The sequence below is a fragment of the Chelonus insularis genome, unplaced genomic scaffold, assembly GCF_013357705.1.
Source record: "Chelonus insularis isolate UGA/USDA-ARS -01 unplaced genomic scaffold, ASM1335770v1 contig_150_pilon, whole genome shotgun sequence".
NCBI lineage: Eukaryota > Metazoa > Arthropoda > Insecta > Hymenoptera > Braconidae > Chelonus > Chelonus insularis.
Window position 1 is genome coordinate 550,350 of NW_023276392.1, and position 16,569 is coordinate 566,918.

Sequence of the window (16,569 nt, forward strand, 5' to 3'; positions counted from 1 at the left end):
TGATTACTCTAAACCCACTTCAAGTAATACATATATTAATTGCTTCTGAATAGCCTACTGAATTAAACTACATTTTCACAGGATTTCCCCTAAAAACAATTCATTTGAATTTATACAATCTTTGAACAATAGTTGGACCAACACATGAAGGATTATTGACAACAAAGCTGATTTTTACTGGAAATACCAACTGAATAAATATTTTTCAACCCAATAGAAATGAAAAAAGGGTTTATTAATACTGAAGCTGATTATTTGATATCAATCAGATGTTTAGGTTAAACCTACAAGCCACACAAAATCAGAGATCAAATATGTAACATCAACAATAACTATTTTAAAATGTTGAAATCAAGTCTTTGCAATATGATCAAAGAGGATTTAATTTCCGCTTGTACTTGGTAACTCTGTTAAAACAGTGTTGGTATACACATGTATTTAAACATTGATCAAATGGATCCAAATAAACGATGGTCAAGGCCTACACAATTCCCATGGGATTCAGACAATTGTTGGCGAAATACTAGAAGGGATTATCAATGGTTCTAATTATCCACCTCGTAAAATTAATGCTTGCAATTATATCCGTTAATAAACGGTTGGTGTGCGTGAATTGCTATCAATTTAGTGATTGCTACGGTAAATCAAAAAGTTTTTCTTTCACACAACGTAAATAAAAAGTCCTCGATAGAATGTCAATCTTTTCACGGACACTACATCAATCAAAGTAGAAATAACATGACAGCTGGGACACAGCAATTTCGTCTAGGAATTGAGTTTGGCGATCGACCTAAATTGCATGATAGCTAGCCTTAGGTATACTAGCGCAAATATGCATTGCAAACTTACGGTAATAGTCTGCCCGGATGCAAATCAAGTTTTACTCGAAACGCCTAAGTGTGAACGGAAGGTCGATTCATGGTTAAGGGGTTGAGAAAAGGAGCAGAAAACAGATTATAGTACCAGACGTTTATTTAATCCAAAGTTTATATGAGACTACAGGCTACACTATTCAAGTTATACTTTTATCTGCTATTTGCATATTATATTTATTTTGTTTTGAAACGTTTATACTTTTTTCACTTAATTTTATTTGATCAACATTATTTTAGCTTTTCATGCTAGAAAAATATCTCCAAATAAGTAACTGAATAATTAGTAAGTTAATAAATGAGTATTATCAAGTAAAAATATATTTCAAACTAAGTAAACCTATGCTCAATAAATTTCAGTATTTCTCTTTCATTATAAAGATTCATTTCCTTCCATAATTTTGACAGAGATGAAAGATCCAAAGTGAAATGATTAAATGGCTTTTGTTGACAGATGGCATGGCTACGAATGATTGATCAAACAATTCTTTCAATGGGAATGAGATCTTTGAACAATCCACAGAAATTCTCTATTACTGTTGAGAATATTAAACTGAAATCAAATCAAACACCTGGAAGGAATGAAGAAGAAACATCTTGGAAGCTTCACATACGAGATGTTAAAGAATCTGACCGCGGTTGTTATATGTGTCAAGTTAATACAAAGCCAATGTTGAACCAACTGGGATGTGTTGATGTCTTGGGTAGGTATGCTTAATTAGTATCACACATTCCTTGTGACAAACTATGTGTAAATCAAGCTATAGTGAATAAGCTCAACACAGAATGTTAACCATGCAACGTATTGCAATTAGCACACATATATAATATTGTCTTTAGACACAACAAACCAGCCGTATATGACAGCTAGCTATTTTTTCCATCATCATTGTCTTGAATTATTTACCCACTAGACTATTATTTTACCATTTTATGCATGCTGTATTCCATAAAGAGAATTATTATTTCATTATAAGTTAGCATTAGTTTTATAAAAAAGTATTCAAGTTATTGATTAATTGGTAATTAATTTGAATGTGTTTTTGAATTGAAATTGTTTTCATTGTCTTGAGTAATAAAATAATAGCTAATCACAATGTAAATAAACTAAAACAAATTCTATATAAAATACTATATGCTTCACTTGTTGATTTGAAATGAATATTCAGTTGAAAAAAATTACTTTTTCTCATCAAATAAATTTTTAAACAAATTTCAACCTCTGTTTCATTTGAATTCAAATAAATTGATTTGTTTTCAATTGAAAAAAGTGAAAAGCAAGATGAAATGTAAACAAAATTGTTATTAATTTCAAATATTTTCATTTTAATTCTATTTCAAACTGGTTTTTTTTTTTTTACTCAATCAAGTATTTAAATCGACAGTTTGTATTTTTTTAAATTCAGTTTTCTATTAAGGATTAGTTATTCTTGATGAAATAATAAGCACGTGTGCACAGACGATGATATTATTAATTATTATAACACCTAATCAAGTAATTACCACACTATAATATTGGTGTAAAAGCGGTCAGAGAACATGTAGCTTATATCGTTATTAAGATGACTTACGCTCGATTGAACACAGTGTGCCAAATGTTCAGTAAACTAAATGGGTTGTTGACACATACATTTGATAGCTTTGAAACTGATTCTACGTATTGGATAATTCAATCTCACTGCAGTTCGTCCGGATATCCTGACATCAGGAACATCACAGGGTGAAGTTGTTGTCAAAGAAGGGGAGAATGCAACACTAGAATGTAAAGCAACTGGTCATCCACAACCTAAGATTTTTTGGAGGAAAGAGAAGGGCTCAATACTGAAACGAGATCGTGATAACTTTGAACATGGTAAGTTATTTATCATTTTTAAATCTCTTTTATGCTATACTGTTTGATAAAAAATATCCTTGTGAATTTTTTGAAAAAGAATTAGATATTAATATTCCTTTTATGAATTGATAAAATTGATGAATTTAAACATCCAATATCATTAATTAAAAAATTGATATGGAGGATTAAAATAATTTTACAACTGAGACATTTTCATAAAAATCTTTCAAACCGATATATAATCCCTTTGAAATCCTTTAAATATTTTTTTTTCCTAATAAATCAGTATGTAATATAAAACCTTATTCCTACACAAATTCAATGTTATGTCCATGTCATGTTTTTATGAAAATTTTATTACATTTTGAAATTCATTTTTTTTTCGAAGGTTGATATGAAAGTAAAATGTAATAAAATAAAAATAATATTAAATTTTAAAAATATAAAATTATTCACTCATTGATGGTATAAATAATCATTCAATAGTTTATCCAAATATCGTTTCTTCAGCTTTAAATTGAATATGAATCAAGTAAATAAGATTTGGTTAATTAAACAAATAATAACATTATATACTAGAGACTTTAATTGCCAAAGTTTAATTGTATGATTACTAACGTTACTGAAACTAAAAGGTTAAGGTATAATTCTCTCCTATTTGTTATAGTAAAGGAATTAGTTGGTGAACGACTCGAATTTATCAAGGTAGACAGGAAGCAAATGGGAGCTTATTTTTGCATTGCCATAAACGATGTACCCCCAGGAATTAGTAAGCGAGTTTATTTGAGAGTTCACTGTGAGTATACATAAGTGAAAGTTATTTAATGAGTTTCTATCATTCATGTGTTATCATAGTTTAGTTATGAATTATGCACTTGAAATAATTATCCAAAATTTATCATAATTCTTTTTCTTTGTAATGATACTATAATAATGAGCAATAAATTATAAATTCATTAAATAAATAAATAAAAATAAATGATGTGTTTATTTCCAGTTGCACCCTCGGTGAAAGTGAATAATGAACTATTGAGTACACCACTGGGTACCAATATAAAACTGACATGTGACATTGAAGCTTACCCAAGAACAATAAACTTATGGAAACGCAACGACACAGTAGTGTCAATAAGTAGCGAGTACGTTTATCTGTGATCATTTTACGCTGTAGTTGTGATCAATTTTGAAATTCGTGCATGCTCGTAAATTATCTTGATACATAAATTCATATCTATAGCAAGTTGGACGCAATGTCAGCGGTAATTTATTATGACTAATTCGAATGCTAATGCAGCGGAAGATTTGAGAGTTACGAGCGGCAGAATCCGGACGAAGAGTGGAAAACGAGGATTGAACTGGAGATTAGAGAACTTCAGGAAAAGGATTTTGGTCTGTACCAATGTTCTGCCAAATCAAGTATGGGTGAAGCTAACGCAACAGTTCGAATAATCGGTAAAATTATCATTCTATCTGTGTGTTGAGTTATTTTTCTTTTGTTTAAATGTTAAAAAAAAATTTCAGATAATTTTTAAAAGATAAATTTATTTTAAAAGCTTTTAAGAAATGAGTTATCTGTAGAATTGGTTGATAAAAAATTTACTCATTCTGGTTTTAATAAAAAAAAATAATACTTTTTCTTCTTTAATAGCTATTATAGAAGAATAATCTCTTGATTGTCAAAAATATTTTTCTCTGTAATTCTAGCAAAAGAGTTTTTCTCAACAATGAACATATTTTTTCTTTCTTTTATGAAATAAAATAAAAAAAAAAAAACTATTAAAGATGATACCACCACAGATACCATCACTTATCTTCAAATAAATTATTGAAATTGCAATTTATAAATCCAAATAATATACAAAGTTTGAAAAGGAATTTTAATAATCTTATAAAAAAGAAAAAAAAAAATAATCCATTATTTGAAGTTCACATTTAATATCCGTAATACTTTCTATTAATGTACTTTTCTAATTTTCATTTAATACCATTTTCCTTTCTGATACTAAAGATCGTAAATCTAAAAAATAAAATCTCTCAATTCTATTGAGAATTATTGACAGGATAAAATTTCTTTTTATCAAGAGAAAAGTTTCTTTTCAGTGTAAATAGAAATAAATTCATTGTTATATAAATCGGAAATATATAAAATAAATAAAGTGATTTATATGATCGCAGAAATGAAAATAGTCACACAACCAACACGTGTAACTTCAGTCAGTCCGAAAAAATTGAATCGTGGAAGTGGAAATTCTATCCGGATGACTACCCCGAAGCAAGGATACAGTAAAGCAAGTACTCCTACCATACAGAAAAGTACATCAGTATTTATTCCAGAGAGAAGAAAATACATACCAACGACAACGATAGATCCAAGATTGCATTTAGCTAAAGATCAAAATGCCTTCAAACGTAATAATGAAATGTTTCATGTAAACAATAGTTCGAATACCTTTTTTAACTTGAATTTAACTGTATGCACATTCGCATATCTTTTCATTTACATTACTTCCTTTTGATTTCAATTTATTTTATACTCCAAAGTAAATGTTCCTCTATATCCCTTTTTTATTGAAAATACGAATGAAGTGAGTTCCTTTTCTATTTACCATCACCATTTACCAGCAAAGTTTAACTTAATAATGCTGCTCTTCGACGAGTCCCATTTACACCGTTTCCATTTTGACAGAGGAAAGAACATAAGAGTATATATACTAATATAACATTTTTTAGTATTCCTCTAAAGCAAATTTTATCATAAAATTTATTTTCATCTCAGTATACTTTTCTCTCTCATTATATTAGAAACATTTAAATACATACGAAATATACATTTGAAAGAACATTCGTTAGTTGATTCTATTTTGAATCAAAGGATCAATTTGAGTTGAGATAATTATATTTTTCTGGTGCTCTCAACTGTCTGTGAGAGAAAACAATTTCTTGAACAATAATATTTTTAGTGTTAGTTTATATTACGACATTAATCTTGGTAGAATTTTTTTTCATTCATAATCAAATAAAATTTTATTATTAAAAATTATTTTTATTGGAATAAAAATGTAAAAAAAAAAATCTACATACTTCTTTTATATATGATATATTTTTAATTGTTTTTAAATCCATATTTTTTATGCTTGATTACTCAAAAATGCATTTAAATTAAATGAAATTAGTGAGTGCCCTCAATGAATCTTTGTCAGAATGAAAAAATTTAATTAATCTAAAATTTCAAAAAGCTTTGTTATTAAATTTTTCAGACTGTAAAATTGATGGATTTTTTTTTTGTTTCACAAATTTCAATAAATAAAGGTAAAAATTTTACCAAGATAGTAATCAAGTATTTTAGCAAGTCGTAATTTCGATATAAATATATAAATATATATATTAATAATAATCAAATATCAGACAAATAATTAGTTTAATAATTATACTGTAAGGATATATAAATAATTAAGACTATCAATATAAAAAAAAAACCATAACGATAAATCGATATCCCTATAAAATCATATCTGTAGTATATATGTGTAATGCTATATTAAATGTTTAATTAATTAAGATAGGTGACACTTTAGTTGGTATATTATTTTTATAAATTATCAGAGATAACGTTAATAAATTGAACATTGCTATATGTAATATTGAAAAAAATATTCGTACTAATATAACTACTATTAATAATAATAATAATAATAAAAAAAAAAATTAATACTTAATCGAGATAATAGAAAAATAATCATTGTTTATATTTTATTATCTGTCATTGTTTAAGTATCGTTAACTAATTATGTCAATTGTTTATATTACTTATTTAAATAGCACGATAATCAAACTCTAGTTGTTCCTTTCTCGAAGAACATATCAGTCTATTTAAAAACCATATCTGATTGATTCAAGAATTATTAAGGCCTAATAATGAGTAATATAATTCTTTCAAATATATTTATTGCGTAATATATAGATAGAAGTCAGTTGATGCTCTTGATTAATTTTGATATTAATGAATGATGCTCAATTTATTAATATATAGTAATTATATTCACAAAAAAAAATGTTATTGTTTATAGAAAAATATATATTCTAAGGATAGTATGTAAGGAGAGAAAATGTGCTCAAATTGTACAATTACATAGCTTTGCAATCGTGATGTGTTGACATTTTGATGAAAATATTTGATATATGTGCAGTATTAGTAGTTAATAAATAGTTAGATCAATTTAATTCAATTCACGTAGGTATGTTTTATGTTAAAATATTTTTCTACAACGCTTATTAGTCTATCTAAGTTTGAAATCATCAAAAATATCATTTTTAAGAATATCATTCATACTTCCATCAACTGATCACAGCTAACTATAAATTTCGATATTATTCTTATATAAATTTCCATAATGATAAATTGGAATAAATTGAAAAATGATATTTTTGTTGATTCAGAAATTCTTTATCAAATTTACTACAAAAGTTGATTCGCACATTAGAAATATATATATATACATATATATACATCTATCAACTGTAACTATTAAAATCATTTGTGGAGTGAAAATAACAATTAAACATCGATAATGATCGCATAATTTATATCAAATTTTTTTATTACTTTTTTTAATATTGTGGTACATTAGTATGTTATTTCGTAGTGTAATGTGTTGATGTTTAATTAAATTCATTACCTTGTAAGCCATGTACAAAATATGTAAAAAATTAAAAATGTAAAAATGAATTAATTTTATATTCATTTATCCACAATTTACATCCTTAGGTCCAAAATAATATACTAAATGCCATAAATAGACAGCCAATTGCCACATAAGGACTTTTTCTCTCACCAATCCTAGCACATTTCCAAAAAATACCACCTAGTCTGTTGATAAAATCGACCATATGTAAGCCACAATGCTTAATTATAATATCATATGTTTTATACGATGAGTACATACCCAACTTTTTTCCTATCAATTAATCGAGGTATGATTGACCGTACATATGCACATGTACATATTAATAATAAAATCACAGTCATAAGACTCTGAAAATTAAACAGGGCAGACTACCCAAAACATATATTCATAATTATCATTATATCCATTATAATAATCACCTATAACTAATCAACGAATCATTGCGAAATCATAATCCGACTTAAAAATTAGGTTAAATTCACCTATTCAAATAAAATATCTGACAGTATGAATTAATTTACATTCATTTACTCACCATAATTATTTCAGAATAATCTCATGCTATAATGTATATAATAATTGCAAATCAATTCTTGATTGATATGTTATAACATTATTACTTAGACACGTTGAGATGACAACTGAAATTTTTGTTAATTGTTCTCAAAACATGCAACAACGGAATTCGCCATATTGAATCTTTCACGATATTGTTACCGAAAGTCGGTAAAAATGATTTTTGCAGTCGAAAATAAAGATGGCTACTTTTATTATTATCAAATATCGATAATATCAATGTTATTTTGATAATTGGTTCAAATTCCGTATACGGAATATATAAAAAAAAAGTATAGAGGTTTTGTTCACTTGAGAGTAGAAAATGGCTGCATATGTTAGGACAGGTGAGGTTTACATCGCCAGTTGTCCTCCTAAGTTTAAAAGGTCTAACCGTCTGTTGTAGTTAGCAACGGTATGTGATTTTTGTAACGGTCACTGCAAAAGCGAAAGTGTTCCTGAAGATGATTCGCGGAGTGCGATCAAGACATAGTGGTATGTGAATCGTAAAGTATCCTAGCTGAAGTAATATATGGAAAATAAATAAAAAATGATAACGATAACTGTTTAAATATCAAACAAGTAACAAAGGACCTTTTACTCTGATAGTAGTTTTCTAATAATGAGTAAAAAATATGGCAAGTAGAAGGTTAAAGTAATAAATAGTGGGCGTGTAATTGATGCATCAAATACTCACATCTGTAAATAATAATAAACATTGTTGATAAATCTGGTTAAATGCGCAATTACCAAATACTTGAGAATGATATTACATAGAAATATCGTATGCAGTTGAATGTATGAGTGAGTGACGCTCGGTACTGCTCAGTGTCAGGCAAATTACATTAGTATCAGTATGTTGAGTGTTGTATGTGGTGTGCACTAGTTGATGTATTCTACCGATTTCCTGTTTAATTACGTATTATTCATCTGCTTTCAGAGATGCCAATACCAACAAGATCGGCACCAAAACCTCCTGGAAATCCAATTAGCCAAAGAAATCTAGCTTGGTGCAATAAGTAAATTAATTTTTTATTCTTTACATTTCTCACTCATATTATGAGTCATTTAACTACTCCTTTTATTTTCACTTGTACCGCTATTTATCTTCATTACACAGTATTTTTAAACTTTTTTATTTTATAAAAATATTTCTTATCAATCAATCGTCATCATTACTCACTTTTGCTATTCATTTAATTTCTTTACTTTTGTTATTGCGACAATTGTATTTTTTAAATGTACTTTATTCTTTTCATCTTGAAATAGATACTTTTTAAGTGGAGTTAAAAATTCAGACCTATTAAGAACATAAATGTAATGAATCTTAATTTATTAGTAGTTTATTGTTAAAGAAAAACTTGTTTCAGTTATTTCAAAAGCTCAAAAGATCTAGTGAGTGAATAAATGATTGTAAACAGGTCTATTAATGAATTCGCTTATGTTATTGTGACACTACATCTGTGTCTACTATTATAAATAAATATTATATATGATGTAACTCATAATTATAATTGTAAATGACGGAATTATTTCTAAAAAATTGGATAAAAGTTGAAAGAATTCATTAACTAGTTGTTTAAGATGATAACCTTCATCATTTCATTGATGACCTTGTTAGCTCTACTAGACATTCCCTTTTCAGTTTTAAGATACTATCTAAATCAGTATTCATTTAGTTTTTCCTTAATTAACATTCAAATGAATTTCATTCAAGCTAAAACATTTTTTATATTCCATTTTATGTCTATTGATTAATCACACATTTGATTACTATCGACCTGATAACTATTTATTACTGTTATTGTTAATATAAAATTTTTTTCCAGTGATCCCTTTGCTTCTATAACAACATCTCAGCCAGTACAGAAGAAAAAACCACCACCACGACCTCCACCTCCACGGATCAAAAAAGATAATTTTCAAAATCAAACAGAAAAACCAAAAAAAAATGTAAGTCTACATGAAAGATTACTCATTAAATATTTACCTATGTTTGAAAAAGCTTATTCTAAGTAATACCTATCAAAACAAGTGTACAGCACTGTGTAAATATATGAACATACGAGAACGTTGTCGATCTTTTTTCAAATATTAATGTTTGGAAAAATAAGTCACAATAATATAATTACCTTGTTTTTATTATCAGTTCATACTTGAAATTCTGAGTTATTCTTCGGTTTATTTTCATTTTTATCATATTTATATAACACATTATTGTTTTATCATTGTGATTATTATCAATTCATATTTTTTCTTTTATTTTTAGACAAAACCATCAGAGCTGTTTACGAATTTCTTTGGATTAAAATCAACGAAAACTCAACAAGTAAATGTAAAGTTTTCAAATAATCATTATCCACCAACGAATTCAGTGAAAAACAGTCATTCTAATAATTTATTAGAAGGAACTGTATCATTAATAGACCTAAGTCCTCCTGGATCTCCTACATTTACTACGAGATCTAGTAGTGATGGAGTTAGCATTGATAGCTTTGGAAGTGATGGAAACTCAAATCCATCAGTATTTACAAGTAGTGGTAATACATCACAAACTGAAAGTGCCTTTGAAGATGACTTTGACTTCTTTGGAAATTTGACAAAGCGAAATGAACCGCACAATGATCCATGGAAGCAAAGTACAACATTTGATCCATTTTCACCAACAAGTGCAAGTAGTAATAATTCAACTAATGGTGTTAAACATATTGGAGAAGCATCTTTTTTTGCTTACAATAATGGTCCTACGCCAACAATCAAGCCGCCACCAGTGAATAATATTTCAATGCCGACAATAATTCGAGCACGACCACCAAAACCACCGGCGCCGAAAGTTTTACATACTAGTTTAGCACCGACTGTACCTAATTTTAAAGCTATTTCAACTGGAGTGACGGAAAGTAATGGGATTTTCAGTAATTCTAAAGTTCAAGATAATTCTACGTGGCCAACGAAAGCTTTCGTTGAAGCCTTTCCAAGAAATGGGGAAGACTCTTCACCTCCAATGCCATCTATTCCTCCGCCAGCACCTCCAGCTGAGTTCTTAACTAAATTAAATTCTTCTGTTGTAAGTTCTAAAATAAATTGTTATGATATTAGCTATATGTAGAATTTAATTTAGTTTTAAATAGAATTTTGCGTATTATTTTTTATTTGACTATTTTTAAATAACTTTTATCATTTTTGTTTATTTCAATTGCCATCAACAAAGAAATTAAATCTATTTATGATGAATGTTTAGAGATACTTTTTTAAATTACTAGATCAGTTTAAATAATTTTACTCTCTAACTCTTTCAAGTATTAAGAGATTTTTCATTACTCTTTAAATAGGCTCAAGTGGAACCTGAACCTCAAGGTGTTGCACTCTATGATTTCGAAGCTATTCAACTGGGAGATCTTACGTTAAAGCAGGGAGACATTGTGATGTTAACGAAGAAAATTAATAATGATTGGCTAGAGGGTCAAGTAGACAATCGTGTTGGAATGTTTCCAGCGAATTTTATTGATATTATTGTACCATTACCGGGCTGTTCATCGAACATCGTTAACGCTTTGTACACATTTGCTGGGGAAACGTGGGAGGATCTTCCATTTGAGGTAAAGTAAAATTTAATTTTCTATCAAGTTAACAACGTGAAGGCATTTTTAACTTGAAAGTTCAGATTTAAGTGAAAACAAAATAATAGAAGAAATTTTTTAAAAAATCAACAAAGTTAAAATCACTTTAATGAGTTTATTAAAAGACTTAGAATCTTAAAAAAAGTTATTTAAATAAAAAATTATTATTCCATTTATCTATCTTCCATTTATTACTTAAATTAAACACTTACAATGGTTTACAGGAAGGAGCTAAGATAACGGTGTTATCAAGAATATCAGATGAATGGCTATATGGGGAATATGACGGTAAAAAAGGACAATTTCCTGCTAATTATGTTGATCGGGTGCCCCGTGATTTACCGCAATATTCATAAATTTATGAATTCATTTAACTCAACCTTGTAAATCAGGAAAACTCATACTAATAGTTTTAATATAATTTGGGTCCATCGATTGGATATCATTAGAAAGTATTTGATAATCAAATAATGTAATTTGATAACTGATATTAAATATATTTTTGATAAAAAATTGAATTGAAAAGAATGAAACAAACAGGTTAATAATTTTCGAATACCAAAGTTCAATATATTCTTAAACATAATTTTTTAAACTTTATTCAATACATGGATTGAACTAATTTTTCACTCAATAAGCAGTTTTTTTTACAAAACTCGAATTAGAAACAAAAAATCTTCCAGTATCATAACTAAACTATCTCTGATTGATACTCTTAATTAATAAAATAATCAATAATTATGAAAAACTTTCTTCTATTCGGTTATATAAATCATTGAAAAGTATCAAAGAAAAAAAAAAGATCAATTTCTATTAATTACATTGATGATGGAAGTAAGGTGTAATATAGAACCTAATAAATTAACAGCTGATCATTAATTTAATCAGCTAACGATGGGGTAATTATTTAGATACTAACGATTGTATATATTAAACGTTAAATCTGAGTAGTCAAAAGTTTTATACGAACATTGACTACTGCAATATTCAGCTAATTTTTAGCTTTTTCTATGTCATTCCTTGCGTGGATGAAAATACACGTAAGTTAGGTGTATTCTGTATAATTTAAGAACCAAGTATTAATTATGAAAGTATGTTTCACTTTTTTCATTGTTATATAATTGAAAAAATAGAAAAAAAAAAATTCCTATGAAATACTGAAAGTCACTTGAACGGTGCCGATTTCTTCATTGATGGTACTACTTCATCATTTAGAGTTGTAATAAAATTGTATTATTTCGTATATTTATTTATAAATGATCAAAAATTAGATTCTGATGGAATAATATATTAATAAAAAATATCAATATTTTATGAAATAAAACTTTTTTTTTTAATATCAACTTATACTTCAATAATAGATTAAGAACAATATCATTCATATTTAAATAATATGAAATATGATAAATGACAGCTACTATTAAAATAATATCCTCATTACAATAAATTTTAGCAATCAATAAAAAGATTTGAATACTTAAAATAATGAAAATGTACACAATTTTAGAAATTTTGTATCTTTTAAGGCGTACAACAGTTGTAAATATTTTTTTCTACCTACAACTGATTTTGCATAATAATTTTTTTCTATTATACTTCTTAAAAATAATATCTTTATATGATTAAGTAAACTAATCAAAATTCATGTTCAAATTTATAGTATAATTTACAATGATATTGGGACCACTCTGTGATTATTTGATATTATACACTGTGGCTGACAATTTTTTATGACATTGATGACAAATAATTTAACATGTTTGCATAACATTATTGTTATTATACAATGTATTTATGTAGAATGTGATATATTTCATTAATATAAATTGACTGAGTGATAGAAGAATATTTGTCTATTTATTAACTCATTTGCTTATCATTAATTGCAAATATATTAATTTTACGTTTATAAAAGTATGAATAATATGTAGGGAAAAGTTTATAACAGACTCAAAAATATTCAACTTCAATTACATTAGTTTATCTATTGACACTATTTGTTCTATTAATATTTTGTGATGCAATATTATTGCACATATTCTGTTCACCAACAGATATTACTCGTATTAATAGAATATTAGATGCTTGTGAAGGTAAAAAGTTACGAGTTAATTTACAGCACAGACCACAGCGTTTACTTAGTGAGGTACTTATTGATGATAATGATTTCCTACCGCTTTTCAGAACATTCAACACACGATCTCTAAATTTTTTTCCTGTCAGATAATAGAGGAAAAAGTTTATAGCAAAATTCCAGTGATAAACATGAAAAAAAAAACCTCGACACCACTTTAATAACATTTTTTCTTGAAGCCTACAAATGTTTATTTATAATCAGTAAACCATTTAAAAGCATTTTAAATAATTAAATTATTTAATGCTCACCAACTTATATATTCTTCATTTTCTTCAATATTTCTAGATGGATATCTAATTAATATTACATCCCAATATAATTCTAAAGTCTCTACAATTCCAATTGGTAATAATAAAATTAAGTAAACAATTGATACTGCTAATAATGTTCTACTTGTGCGATTTATTATATTTGGTTTAGTACGAATCGTTCCTAAAAAAATTAATCAATACTCCATCATCCTGGATTATTCAAAAAATCATTGACTTATTTGTTATAATCACTCTTTAATAATATTTAATAATGACCTCTGAATTAACTTAATTTTGATTAAATAAAATATTTGTATATCTCAAGTACTTACGAGTTAATTGGATTCGTATTACATCAGACTTTCTCATATGAATAATAAGCAATAAGTTACCAATAGAAATGAAAAGTGAAGGAAGCCAAGTGGAAAATGCTATATAAACATACATCGTACTCCCCCATGGTGTAGCAATTTTTTGACAAGGTATAAATTCAAATACACTGTCCGATTCATAGCCTTTTGAATAAATGAATATAAATGAAGGTGAAAATTTGTGATTTACAAGAATATATACAGATGGAATCGATTAAGATATTCCATGAAATTTTTCAATACTTACCACCGGAATATAACTTTGTCAGAGAGACTATAAAACTAGTACATGTTAAAATAACAATCGTTATAGCTGCAGAACGATCATGATCTTTATGACGAGTTTGAAGAGGAAACATTATTGCTCCAACACGAGCCCAAGTCAACGATACTACGAGCCAAGTTGATGTAAATTGAAAGAATTCCATCGATATTGAAGTCATTCCACATAAAAACTGACTGTTCTAAAAAAGAATTTCTTGCAAAAAAAAGTACGAGTACATATTTCTGATGATAAACGAGAAATAAATTTCAAGCTAAGGCATTGAAAGTTAGTTGAAGCGTGAATTTTTTTACCCGAGGTATTAGCTTTGAATTAATATTAGCAATGATAAAAAATATGGATTTAATGTAGAGCTTTAAGAAAGTATAGGAAGAAAAGTCAATTGTTGTAAACAATATGATTATTAGTAAATTATGCACGTAAAGTAGAAATAATTTTTATGAATAAAATTACCATAAATAGGGCATTGACACGTGATGAATGAGATCTTGCAACTCCAACAGCATAATTGAAAATTAACGCTCCATTATCCGATATAGCAAGTGCTCGTAAATACAAAGATAATCCAGAGTCACAGAATACTAACGTACTCAACATACTAAATGACACCGTGTTCAGTGCTACTCCTATTAATATTTATTATTATTACTATTGCTGTTCAATTGATTATGAGCCGGTTAATTAATTCATTACTCATTTCTATTGGATCAATATGTCAGTTGATGAGTTCTTTATCAATTAATATTCCTATTCCTCATGGTAACAAAACACTTAATTTTTCTTCTAGTTTGGTGCATAATTCAAATGAATTATATTTATGTCATTAATTAAATTAATTATTCAACGCACGAGCTAGTAAATTGATCCAATATTATAATATCGCCTAATAATAGATGTTTTTCATTTCAAGAATTAAATATTTCACTCACCAAGTATAATAATAAAAGGTGTGACATAAGCTAATAAAATACGAACGAATTGGACAAATGGTTGAATATTAATCCAATAACTTCTCACTTGACATGGCCAAATTAATTCTAAATCAGGTTTGTTAAAATCATGTATAAAATCCAAAACTTGTATCGGTATTGGGCAATCATCCCTAATAAACAAAAAAAACGTCATACAAATTTTTTATTCCACTATTCAATGATTCATTCATTCATTCATTCATCAGTTCATATTTTTTGTTATCAGTTATTTCATGAACTCACCCCAAATAGGTTTCGTTAGTTGACGTATCATTGCCTGCCATGCGTATGGTAAAGAAGAATGTAATTTATGAAAACATTGCTTTGATTATTTATCGAATAACTGACCAAAGAATGACAAAAGCGTTTAACGGCAGCGTTAACATACGTGTTAGCAAGCGTCTTAACTTATTTCAACTACTATATGATGGATTCTCTGTATTGGATGCTGCTAGACACCTGTGTTCAATTACCATAACACAGAATTATTCTTGGCAAATACCATTTCATTGCAGATAATGCAGATGACGACTGATAGACATAAGTTGTATATATACACATGTGTTTTAAACATTTATAATATTATCCTACTTCTTGCTCTTTTTCTTAGTTCGAGTGTCTTAACATTTGTTTATGAATAGAGGGTAGATGAGAAATCATTTTCCGTGAAGCACCTTTTTGTATTATAGAACAAATTATTTATTCGATTTTATAATTTATCGTTAACTAGTTAAACATAGTGATATACAATAATTTTCTCAACGAAAATAAATTTTTAATTAATTATTTGACACTTTAACCCATTTAGTTAAGATTACGTTTAAAAATGTAAATGAAATTCATATTATAAGAGTGCAACTGAGATCGTTAAAAGTTCGAGGTACTTCTACGAGTTTGTTATTCGATGAAATAATAGTGCATATCATTAAAATATCCTGCAATTATTTCTAGATGTTTTTATCAGTAAAAAAATTTTAATGTTTTTCAATG

General features: G+C 27.3%; 4 protein-coding genes across 7 annotated transcripts in view; 2 read left to right on the forward strand and 2 right to left on the reverse strand.

Annotated features, from left to right (window-relative positions):
- Positions 1-5,688, forward strand: part of LOC118063904 (lachesin-like) — a 56,305-nt gene extending 50,617 nt beyond the window's left edge. For both annotated transcript variants that reach the window (XM_035078150.1, XM_035078149.1), the window contains 6 exons: positions 1,327-1,576; positions 2,557-2,724; positions 3,374-3,502; positions 3,704-3,845; positions 4,001-4,158; positions 4,882-5,688. In XM_035078150.1, the coding sequence (XP_034934041.1) occupies positions 1,327-1,576; positions 2,557-2,724; positions 3,374-3,502; positions 3,704-3,845; positions 4,001-4,158; positions 4,882-5,222 (1,188 nt within the window). In that variant the 3' untranslated portion in view covers positions 5,223-5,688. The remainder of the gene's footprint in view (positions 1-1,326; positions 1,577-2,556; positions 2,725-3,373; positions 3,503-3,703; positions 3,846-4,000; positions 4,159-4,881) is intronic.
- Positions 5,689-7,283: 1,595 nt separating this feature from the next.
- ksh (transmembrane protein 167A-like protein ksh) lies at positions 7,284-8,075 on the reverse strand. The gene is made up of 3 exons (XM_035078067.1): positions 7,927-8,075; positions 7,650-7,759; positions 7,284-7,573 (listed from the first exon to the last, which is right to left on the reverse strand). The coding sequence occupies exons 1-3, from the start codon at positions 7,927-7,929 to the stop codon at positions 7,468-7,470; spliced, it is 219 nt and encodes a 72-aa protein (XP_034933958.1). The 5' UTR covers positions 7,930-8,075; the 3' UTR covers positions 7,284-7,467.
- A 171-nt stretch (positions 8,076-8,246) lies between these two features.
- l(3)05822 (lethal (3) 05822) lies at positions 8,247-12,885 on the forward strand. 3 transcript variants are annotated; one of them, XM_035078093.1, is made up of 6 exons: positions 8,247-8,441; positions 8,887-8,965; positions 9,776-9,899; positions 10,216-11,013; positions 11,279-11,545; positions 11,791-12,885. In XM_035078093.1, the coding sequence occupies exons 1-6, from the start codon at positions 8,411-8,413 to the stop codon at positions 11,920-11,922; spliced, it is 1,431 nt and encodes a 476-aa protein (XP_034933984.1). In that variant the 5' UTR covers positions 8,247-8,410; the 3' UTR covers positions 11,923-12,885. The 3 variants fall into 3 exon arrangements, with proteins under 3 accessions (XP_034933984.1, XP_034933985.1, XP_034933986.1); XM_035078094.1 differs by lacking the exon at positions 8,247-8,441 and adding an exon at positions 8,454-8,584; XM_035078095.1 differs by lacking the exon at positions 8,247-8,441 and adding an exon at positions 8,684-8,800.
- Positions 12,886-12,986: 101 nt separating this feature from the next.
- Positions 12,987-15,982, reverse strand: LOC118063884 (uncharacterized). Its single transcript, XM_035078096.1, has 7 exons — positions 15,823-15,982; positions 15,538-15,710; positions 15,062-15,234; positions 14,573-14,789; positions 14,287-14,469; positions 13,952-14,135; positions 12,987-13,880 (listed from the first exon to the last, which is right to left on the reverse strand). Exons 1-7 carry the CDS (start codon positions 15,861-15,863, stop codon positions 13,547-13,549), a joined length of 1,305 nt encoding a protein of 434 aa, XP_034933987.1. The 5' UTR covers positions 15,864-15,982; the 3' UTR covers positions 12,987-13,546.
- Positions 15,983-16,569: the final 587 nt, after the last annotated feature.